Source organism: Priapulus caudatus, unplaced genomic scaffold (genome assembly GCF_000485595.1).
Source record: "Priapulus caudatus unplaced genomic scaffold, Priapulus_caudatus-5.0.1 Scaffold28, whole genome shotgun sequence".
Taxonomy (NCBI): domain Eukaryota; kingdom Metazoa; phylum Priapulida; class Priapulimorpha; order Priapulimorphida; family Priapulidae; genus Priapulus; species Priapulus caudatus.
In genome coordinates this window covers 580,953-592,222 of record NW_014577089.1, presented here as the reverse complement: position 1 = coordinate 592,222, position 11,270 = coordinate 580,953, and the positions used below count along the sequence as shown (strand labels likewise).

Sequence of the window (11,270 nt, the reverse complement as noted above, 5' to 3'; positions counted from 1 at the left end):
CAGTGAGACAATCTCAGCTGCCTTGGCGGAGGTCTGTCTCTCCAGTGCTCTAGTATCATAGTGCGTAATCACATCGTATGCATGGCTCGTGCGTAAAGCCCGAGCGACACAGCGAGTAATTTTACTCAAGTTAAAATGAACGCATATGAGCTCATTTTACTCACGGTGTGCGCAGCGGATTTTTCGTTGTAATTTGACGCATGCGTCATTTTACTCAATATCAAACGTGTTTGATAATTTTCGACTCATGCGTCATTTTACTCAACGTGTGCGCGCGCGCTGAGTAAATTTACTCAACACTGGTACTCACAGCGCATGCGTTTAAATCATTGTGCGCCCAGTATTGGCTGCGCACAGTCACGTGATCTGCATTACCACTTATTCCTTAAGTAAAATTACTCACGTGTGCGCCGGGCTTAAGGGATTTGTCAGTGTCTTAGATGCTGTGCTGTTTCCTGTTGCTTCCTAGCTCATGTTAATTGACATGGACCTCGCTAGTTTTTCGTGAGTGTTGTTGGGGATATTATTCGTGATTCGGTGTAATGCAGGTTGAAAGTAGACGTCAAATGATTCGGATGTTTAGGCGAAATGAAGGTCTAATTTAGAGCGCTCTTGTCGGTAGCGTATATATATATACAATGTACAATGTATGGATTTGGAGGACGCTGTTTCCTCGACGTGGTCGCATGATCTCAACTGCTCTGTAGATGGGTTTGTGTAGCGATCTATTTACTACAGGCTAATCTGCAGGTGGATGTGATCGGGTAGTATCTAGCCGTGTAGGAAGTCGGGTGATATCTAACTGTATCTAGCTAATCAGACTGTGCGTGTTCACTCTCCCTTTCATCGGCATGGGTATAGCACTGTAGCAGTGCACTCTGCAGTCGAGAAACCTTGCACTATGTTACGGATGGAACGTCCATTCGTTATGCGCGATTTCTCGATGGCATTGTGCGTGAGAATATCACTACTGAAAGGTATATATATATATATACGTATATATGTACGTGCAGCCTGCTTTGAAATGCAGCTCGCTATTTATGGCCCGTAGAATACTGACTTATCTATATCGATTTTTATGCCACGCTCATTTTCGTACTAGAAGCTTTAATCTGCAACCGATATGTAACGATCTTTTTCGTAAAGCTTTTTTTTAATAGGAGCGGTGCTTTTCCCGCAGTATTTTTGAGTGAATACAGTCGACTCTTGCAATGTTCTGCAAAAAACGCACCCGTCATAGTTAATAGCCTGAAAGGTGCCCTTTGTCAGTGTAAAATCAATTTTGTGTGTGAAATAGTCATGGAAAAGTGACACTAGATGGTATAGTAAATCGCTTTGAAATGAAGCCATGAACACATGTTTGTCTATAGCATTACACCCGCACATGGCGAGCGGTGTAGGTATATGCTATCAGATAACACCACGATGTGTTGATGAGCCTATGGCACAAATAAGGATATGAGTCCGCCTTTATTGCATTGTGAATGCCGAGGCTGTAAGATGGTTTAACTCCTAATAAGTTTGAGATGTTGTTATTGATTTTGTTAGTGTGTGAATTGTTGTGATTGAAAGGTCACTTGCATAATTTTGTTTCTTTTTCGCCTATATGCAATTAATAAATAATTGCTTGAGAGATGCTAGGAAGATGGGGCATCATGTTTAGCTCACCTTGACATCGTCAAGCTGAGCTATTGCCATGGGTCGTCGTACGTCATACGTCCGTCCGGTTAGCTCACCTTGACATCGTCAAGCTGAGCTATTGCCATGGGTCGTCGTACGTCCGCCCGTCTGTCCGTCTGTCCGTCCGTCAACATTTGGCTACGGTCAACGATAACTCAGGAACCGTTTGACCCACATGTTTGAAATAGGGGATAGTTGTTACTGCTATGCTCCCATATTATACGTCCTATTTTGGAGCACACCACTCAACGTACTTTCGAGCCACGGCAATTTTTTGGCAAAAATGGGAATTGCCATTAGTCAGTTCAGGTTCAACGCATTTTGCTCATTTTTGGTATGTGAATGAATAAGGGCTAGGGGTTTTGATATTAAAAAAAAAATTATGCAAATTAGGTAGGGTTTGGCAATTATATAGCATATTATATAGACACGCAGATAACAAACATTCTGTGGTGTCACACTCGTCTGGTTCGTTTTACAAGATTTCATTGACAATATCTTTAATGCAAAATTCCTGCTATGAACATGTTATGATTTATACTATTATTATTATATTATTATTATAATATAATGATTTATGCTAAGAAACATCAAAGCGGGAGTAGCACCATCTACCGTCACAAATTTTGATTCATTTTGGTTTATAAATTATTTATAATTTATATATAATATTGTTTATTATTTTCACATAAAAAATTACACATAATTATCAAGAGTATATAATGGGAGTTCTCCCATATATACTCTTCATTTCTATAATGTACGTCGATGGTTGCTCAATTAAAACTGACTTCTTCTCACTCACTCATTTGTGTCCTTTTTGTGGTGAGCTACAGTGTCATTGACACTTTCATTGTGAATACAGTGATTAAATTGGCCACTTTTGCTAGCTAAATATTTATTAATAGAGCAGCACGATCTTGGTATCCTTCTTCAGTATGTCAGCTGGTGCTGGCAGATGAGATTTCTACTGTATCGCTAGAGAAACCCTTTCTCGAGAGTCGAATGCAATTACATGGTATGCGTGGCAGATAGATGGAGTATAATCAAACCCACTGATGCACACCGGTATGCGAAGATGGCAAGGTTGCTAGGTAGTTTCTCTAGCATTTATATATGTATTGATATGCGTACGTTTATCGTAAGTAGATCAAATGTCTAGTCGATATAAAGGCTGACAGCTGAAGGCTTTTTATAGGCCAGCTTGTTGTTGTTGTTGTTTGAAACTGTAAGCTATAAGGAGTTGAGGTTTAGTTAAAGCTGAACTGTCACTGCTTCTGTAATTACGACGTGTATCCCAGACGGAACTTCCTGGCCATGGGGATGTGCAATAATATCACAGCAATATCAAACATAAGGAATCAACATCGCAGTATCATCGTGGTGTGTTTTCGTAAAAGATGTCGACTGCAATTGGGAATGAGTCAGTGTGGGGAGTATAGACCATTCTGTTATCGATAGAATTCACTGGCTAAGTGCACTTGCTGTCTCTGTGTTATGATGACGATAATTTGGCCCACTGTAATTATATCCAATCTCTACGATCACGAAGCCATATGGTGCTTCCATTAATTACGCGAGATAGTATTGTGAAGGGAGAAAGAGAGAGATGATGGCCACGGAGAGGGAGGCGAGGAGGGTTAAAGGAAGAGTGAACAGTGAGTGAAGGATCGAGAGGGAGGGATCGCGAGAGGATAATAGTAGTGTGATTATTGGCTATTTGCTGGTGTCACGATAATCATTTGATGAAGATCATTTGGGGCTTGCACAATAACCAAACACTCGTGAACGGATTTTGATTGTGCTGTGTGCTCAGTAGACTAATGTGAGCGACTATCATGCAATTTCATCAATGTCCTTGGTAATGGTTTCGAGCATGATGCACAGGGTTCTAGCAGTGAGATTCCCACAGCTCTGGCTAAATTTGCAGGGGAATCTCATTTCATGACTGAGTTCTCATGATTGATCATTCCCGAAAGTTCACCGCAGAAATAAATTGCCACTGTTTGCATAGCCAATGGGAAATGTTTTGCAGCTAGAAGTGTGCCATTTTACCCCGTAAGTTACCATTAATTTCATGATTGGGTCGGGGAAAAACGAGAAGCTATCGACTCTCAACAGCTGCTGGTGCAAACCGTGATATGGGGATGTGGTAGCGCAGGTTCATTATATGAAATGACAACTTCATTACGCGTCGTCAACTGTGGGTTTGCTGTCAATACGTCAATATAATAAGCGAGGAAGCAAGAGCGATAGAGAAAGAGAGCCGTGGGAAGACCGCGCGTGCTGCTGCCATGGACTAATGATTAACGCAAACATTTCCACTGTATTCCCCGGCTAACTACAGCTATGTCATCGTAACAAATTGATCAAATTGCGATTACTCGAATTTACAGAGCGAATCGCGAACGCTGCCGATGATCGTGCATTATAGACATGTATCACTGAATGTAAATAGAAATATGGAAATACGGTGTCTTTTTGTCAGGCTACTACAGAATAGAAAACCTAACAGTATATATATATATATATATATATATATATATACACGTGCGTGCAGTTGCGTTCGTGTGCGCAGACTGTATAGATACCGCTAGTGAAATGATGATGAAGCCAAATAAGCTTCATCATGATACGTCCGCAAGCAGTCCCGTTCAGTGCCCTGCAGGTTTATCGACGGTTCGACGCAGGTGAAACCCTCGCTGGACAAAGCTATCTCCTCCTTTGGTTTGCTCACCAACTGAGATTAAAATCACAGCAGGGTTGCGTGTGTGGCTATCTAATCAGGTGGGAATCGCTAGGCGTATATATATATATATACAGATGTAATGCGTTGAGGTACGTGTCGTCGCGGTGCCAGACCTGCCTGACGGGGGGCTGCGATGTCGTGGCGCTTAGCAGGTGCAGTAAGGCACTTTCGTTTACCGATTCCCTACGGCTTAACTAATAACACTAGCAGTTCAGATGGCTTTACACTGAGGGTTGTTGTTGCTTAACATGCAGCTGAGAGTCGTGACTGTTGGATGCACGGCAGTGTATGAACCGTATCGATAAGGTTGCTCCTACGCGGGAGACTGTAATTTAAAGGGACACTACACCCTAGAATTTTAGGGTATATTATGATAGTAAGTGTATAAATAATAGTATATACCTACAAATTTCTATAATCATGCATTCACTATTGTTATAAAACAACTAAACAATTAATTTCGAAATCTTTATTTTTACCAGCTGACATGACACCCAGCGATCACGCGACTGTACTGAGACCCTGAAGAAGTTGTGCTTTTTCCTATCTATTTCGCACATTACAAATCAAGGGCTAATCACAAAAGTTTAATTATATTTATACATAACTGCTATTTAACCGAACATATTATAACTGAATCTATAAGTTGTTTATAAGATATTGTAATCCTTATCCTCTTAAATTAACAAACGAGAAACACTGAATATTGAACAACTAAATTTTTGATGTAGCGTAATTTAAACCGATAAATTTAAACTGAAAATATCAAGAGCTCATAATACCAATATGCAAGGAGCCTAGGGTCATGTGTCCCTTTAAGTTTGCCCGTTTATGAGCGAGTCAGATTGCCACGGACTTGTACATCATCCATTGCATTTAATTATTTACTACGAGCGCAAGTGTGGGCAGTCAGTCGGTCACTCAATCAGTCTATCTTGCGCGAAGACATCGCCCATGCTTGCTTTCTATCAACAGCATCTTGTATGTATATATATATATAAATTGAAGGAGAACCCAGTCATGCGGTCGCGTGTTTTTAAAAAAATGGTTTGCACAGTCTTTGAAAAGTCCTTGAATTTGAGGGGAGTCCTTGAACAGTACTTGCATTTAGTAAATGTTGATTTTGTGCTTGAAAGTCCTTGAATTTTTAAGAAAGAATCCTTGCCTGTAATAAAAAGAAATTTGGTACCATCAATAATGTGCAAACCTCAATAAAAATTGCGTTAAATGAGCTTAAAAAGCTATAGACACGATAGACACTCACAGTTAAATGATGATCACAAATTACAGTAAGTCAGTAAAATCAGTCAGTAAATCAAGGTATGTTGTAGAAGTGACAGTGTTTAAAAGGGTTTATTAATGTGATCCAGGTAAGTTTTAGAGGTGACATGCAGTGATTAAGAATGGGGTTATTAGATTAATCCAGGTATGTTTTGTTATGTGTATGAATTCCGATAAAATGTCTGAAAAAATGTCCTTGAATTTCCGATAAAATGTCCTTGAAAAGTCTTTGAAAAGTCCTTGGAAATTTTTTCAGTCCTCCTGTATGAACCACCGTAGTAGCAGCAATGATAAGTGAGGTGGTTACTTGTGGTTAGTAGCAACAGCAATGATAAGTGAGGTGGTTACTTGTGGTTAGTAGCAACAGCAATTGGTGGTTACTTGGTTGGTACGATTTGAATGTATTATAAGTGAGTAAGCTGTTACTACCAGTTCTGCTGTAGCATTAAGGGTGCTCACTGCACTGCATATTCCACAGTATTACAGCAGTAATAACTTGGGTGATTACAGTATAGTAGATACTTGTCGCTGGCATATGGGTGACTATCACCGTACGAGCTCGCGAGACACCAACCTATGGCTCGTAGTAATAGTAATGATTAGCAAAGAGTTGTGGCTAGTAGTAATAGTAATGATTAGCAAAGAGTTGTGGCTAGTAGTAATAGTAATGATTAGCAAAGAGTTGTGGCTAGTAGTAATAGTAATGATTAGCAAGATTTGTGGTTATTAGTAATAGTAATGCTTAGCAAGACTTGTGGCTAGTAGTAATAGTAATGATTAGCAATAATAGTAATGATTAGCAATTGTGGCTGGTAGGAATAGTAATGATTAGCAATTGTTGCTGGTAGTAATAGTAATGATTAGCAATTGTGGCTGGTAGTAATAGTAATGATTAGCAATTGTGGCTAGTAGTAATAGTAATGATTAGCAATTGTTGCTGGTAGTAATAGTAATGATTAGCAATTGTGGCTGGTAGTAATAGTAATGATTAGCAATTGTTGCTGGTAGTAATAGTACTACTGATTAGCAAGACTTGTGGCTAGTAGTAACAGCAGAGACGACACAGGCCACAGTTACAACTAGTGTTAGTAGCAGCAGTGATGTAAGCGAGACTTCTAGCTGGCAGTGAATGACGCAGATGGGGTCGTTGTCGTATCAGGTACTACAGATATGTACCCGCGGCGTATGTGGTATGTTTAGGGTTAGGGTTAGGGCTAGGGCTAGGGTTAGGGTTAGGGTACACTTCTGTAGTACAAGTCTGGTACACTTTGTGTATACATATATGTACCTCGGGTACATATCTGATTATCTGTAGTACCTGATACGACAACGACCCCTTGAGCGTGAGTGACGCGGTGTTTCTCATCACGCGGCAGCAACGGGCAGGCAGTAATTCTCGTGGCTGTACTTGTAGTAAGGGCTAACTAACGCTCACCGTCGCTGTGTGCTCCCCCTCCCCCGCAGGTGTGCATCGTGCAGAAGAAGGACACGAAGAAGATGTACGCGATGAAGTACATGAACAAGCAGGCGTGCATCAAGAAGGACGCGATCCGCAACGTGCTGCGCGAGATCGACATACTGCAGCGGATCGAACATCCGTTCCTCGTCAACCTCTGGTTCGCCTTCCAAGACGAGGAGGACATGTTCATGGTCGTTGACCTGCTGATGGGCGGCGACCTTCGCTATCACATCCAGCAGGAGATCAAGTTCGACGAGGAGCGAGTGAGACTGTACATCGTGGAGATCGCGATGGCGCAGGACTACCTACGCTCAGAGCACATAATACACAGGTAGGCAGGGCAGGAGGGCAGGAGCGAGGGTGTAGGTAGTGCAATGGATCAGGGCTGTCTATGCTCAGAGCATATGGTACAAAGTTGGGTGGGGCAGGGAACAGTGGAAGTGGAGGTAGGCAGGCCAGGGGATAGCGGGTAAACAGGGAAAGGGGGTAGTGGCCACTGCACTACCTTTGTGAGCACATCATACACAGGTAGGCAGCTATGCGTCAGGTCAGGTGAGGGTGGGTGGGGGGCATTTCAGGAACGCTATCCATACATCACTGTTACTGTTATCATCACTGTAACCCTGACTTCAACCCTACCCTTACAAAAATTTAAGCAATCCACAAGCAATCCACAAGCGATCAACGAGTGCTTCAAATAAGCACTCAATGGTGCAGAGGATCGCTTATCTGATTGCTTATTAAGCAATCGACAAGCAATCGATGTGTTCGATCGCTTGTGGATTGCTTAAATTTTTGTAAGGGTAGTATTGATATAGTCCTAATCCTAGCCTAACCCCAACCTTATTGTAACCCTAACCCAAATTTATCCCAGTCCTGCATCTTCATCATCATTATCATCATCATCATCATCGTCACTGTAACCCAGGGTATTAGCTAGCGAGCCGTCTCGCAGTCTTTTTGGCGACCTAATTTTGCACTAGACAGTCAATTGTACTGCTGACGGCTGACAACGGCTGACGACGGCGATGCGCTTATTACAGTGAACGAATTTCTAATATGCTCGTGTTTGTACATTTGTACTTGCCTTATTTTTGCAAAAAGGACCATGTCCTATTCTCAATAAACTGTAAAAGTCTAAGAAAAAATCACATGTAAAATTTGCGGCCAGCCGTCATGACATAACGTTGAATATTATTATCTGGGCAAAAGGTCTCTTAATGTACAAAAACTTGATCCAACTGTAACGCTCTTTTTACCATTCAGAATACCACCGAATGCACGAAATTGCACCATTATTGTAAAAAAAAATCTGGGAGGGGCATGTCCCCTTACGATATTCATTGCTAAGACACAATTGTGCGGATCATTTGAGACTCCCACTTTCTCATTGCTAGCTAATACCCTGCTGTAACTCCAACCCTAACTGAACGTAATCATATAGCCCCATGGCTTCTATAAAGCAGACATAACCACGAGAATGTGGGTGGGCGGTGGATGATCTGTGATTTAATTAGTTGCGGTGGAATTCATGGAGAATCGAATCGTAATACGCCATGCCTGGTTAGAGTGGCACCACGAGTCGTTGTCGTCGTCAACCTGGCCGAACGTTCACGTTAAGCGCTGTATAACAGAAACGTTTGGGGTCAGACTAACACTATTAAAAATAACTCCACGGTTATATGATCGCCTTGATACCCAATTTTTTAATTGGTTAAATTATGTAGAACAATGCCTCTGATTGGGTAAAATCGGCCATAATTTTAGTTCTACTGCGGTAAAAATAATTATTTCAAAGTACGATGGCCAACCATAGGCGCGGCTGTAAATACGCGTGCAAGTGGGAAGTTAGCATTAGCAAATGCACGCACGCACGCACGCACGCATGTCAACCAGGGCCATAGCTAGCGGGATGGGGGGGGGGGGCAAGGGGGTAGTTAGCCCCCAGAGAAATGTAGATTTATTATATGGTCAGTGGGGGGTCACCTTTCCAGAACACAGCACGCACGTGGCTTTCTCCCCCAGACAAAATGGGTTAGCTACGCTCCTGTAAACATGCACATTATTAACAAACCGGAGATTATGCAGTCCCTACGTCCCTGCATGCGGGGGAAGGAAAAACAAGAATAAGTCAACATTTTAATGATTTTTATTTTGGCGTGGGCTTGCCACAGCCGGGCATTTCATGCATTTGTCGGTATAATGCAAAGTAACATGGTTTCCAGTTTGTGATAGCACGTCTTCTAGTGCGAACTCCGCTGTGACAAGTGAGTCTTAGCTTACACATTAGCAACTCTCTCTCTCTCTCTCTCTCTCTCGCTCTCTCTACTCTTATGGCCACGCTTGCGTTCTCACTGAATGGCACTGCTTATGGATGATTAGCGTACAGGCGGAGTGTCACCTGCATGCGAGGGTGGTGACGTTCTAGGTTGCAAGCGCTGAATGCATATAAGCAAGGGGCAGAGCGTGAAATGGCGGATAAACCACTGGCTGTTTTTCGGGCGGCTTAATTCAACCATGTTCTTCGCTTATTCATCATTATGCCCTGTTCGTCCGCTCTCCGAACTGCCTCAGCGCCACGCACCACAGCACACACGCACGCACTCTCTCACAGTAACAGCAGCCTGCAGACCGCTGGGCAATCCGACCACACACAACAAGCTCCGTGGGGCCCAGGATGACAAGTCAAATCGGGGCCGTCGGCACGGTTCTACCACACGACGACGCCGGCGCGCGCAGCAACCAGCTCGCACACACGACAGAATTGTTTCGGCGGCGCTTAAGGGCCTTATGGCACACACCCCACACACACATACACACACACACACACACAGCAACACACACACACACACACAGACACACACACACAGCACAACACACATAAACACACACCACACATCACACACACCCACACCACACACACACACACACACACACACACACACAGCACACACACACACACACTCTCTATCTCTCTCCTTTCTCGCTCTCGCGTGCTCTCTCTCTGCTTTCGCCTCTCTTTTTTCGCGTCTCTCTCTCACTTCTCTCTCTCTCGTCCCCCCCCCCCCTCTCTCTCTCTCCCTCTCTCAACCATCTCTTCTCTCTCTCTCTCTATCCTATCTCTCTCTCTTTCTCTCTCTCTCTCTCTTCCTCTCTCGCTTGCTCAGTCTCTCTCGCTTGCTCAGTCTCTCTATCTCGCTTGCTCAGTTCTCATCGCCGCTTGCTCAGGTCCTCCTCTCTCTCCTTCTCCTCTCTTCTTTCTTCTCCTCTCTTCCCTCCTCTCATTTCTCTCTTCTCTCTCTCTCTCTCTCTCTCTCTCTCTCTCTGCTCCTCTCACTTTCAACCACACTCTCCGTCTCTCTCCTCTCCCTCTCGTCTTCCTTCTCTCACTCTCCTCTCTCTCTCTCTCTGCTCTCTCTCTCTCTCTCTCTCGCTCTCTCTCTTTCTTTCTCTGTCACTTGCGCGAGCTCCATCAATCTCTCGCTTATTTCTTGCGTTCGTTAATACCGAACAAAAACTGTTTACTCCGTAAAGTTGTTAGGCAACAGTGTAGCTTTGATGTCAGTATAATTGCGTCCGATCCTAAGATATTTAATATCAACGGTTTTTGTAAGCATTGCTCCTTATTGGTCTTCATTTTCATTTGATGAGGCCATCTTTTAAATGATAATAGTTAGCAGTCGCTTAACCCTACGTGTTGGGAGTGCATTAGTGGTTAGGTTACTTACTACTGAATCTACTGCACTTCTGTATACTCTGTGGTCATATACGCATGTCCGTGCGTGCATACGTGCATACGTGTGTGTGTGCGTGCAGGCATTGTTTATACCACCGTTAAACAACCAACATTTGTTGATTACCTCCGCGCAACGGAGTTGCAGGGAGGTAATGTAACGGCTGCTCCGTGGGTGTGTTTTCGTGGTGTGTTCGGTTGTGTGTTCGTGTGTGTGTGTAGCCAGCAGCGAGATCCAGCGTGTAATACACACGCCTCACCGATCGATCGAATTCAGCACCAGCTCGCCTTAGGGGCTCAGTCCAGCTGCAGCTCGCCTTGAGGGCGCCGTCAGCGAGCAAGCCAGCAGCGAGCCAGCTTATACACAT

General features: G+C 43.4%; 1 protein-coding gene and 1 long non-coding RNA gene across 3 annotated transcripts in view; one reads left to right on the top strand and one right to left on the bottom strand.

Moving 5' to 3' along the window:
• The window catches only part of LOC106815308, a 12,441-nt gene extending 10,271 nt beyond the window's left edge, over positions 1–2,170 (bottom strand). The window contains exon 1 of the long non-coding RNA XR_001394729.1: positions 2,160–2,170. This is a non-coding gene — a long non-coding RNA (uncharacterized LOC106815308). The remainder of the gene's footprint in view (positions 1–2,159) is intronic.
• Positions 1–11,270, top strand: part of LOC106815290 (serine/threonine-protein kinase 32B-like) — a 57,110-nt gene that overhangs the window by 15,741 nt on the left and 30,099 nt on the right. For both annotated transcript variants that reach the window (XM_014819738.1, XM_014819745.1), the window contains exon 4: positions 7,175–7,500. In XM_014819738.1, coding sequence (XP_014675224.1) covers positions 7,175–7,500 — 326 coding nt within the window. The remainder of the gene's footprint in view (positions 1–7,174; positions 7,501–11,270) is intronic.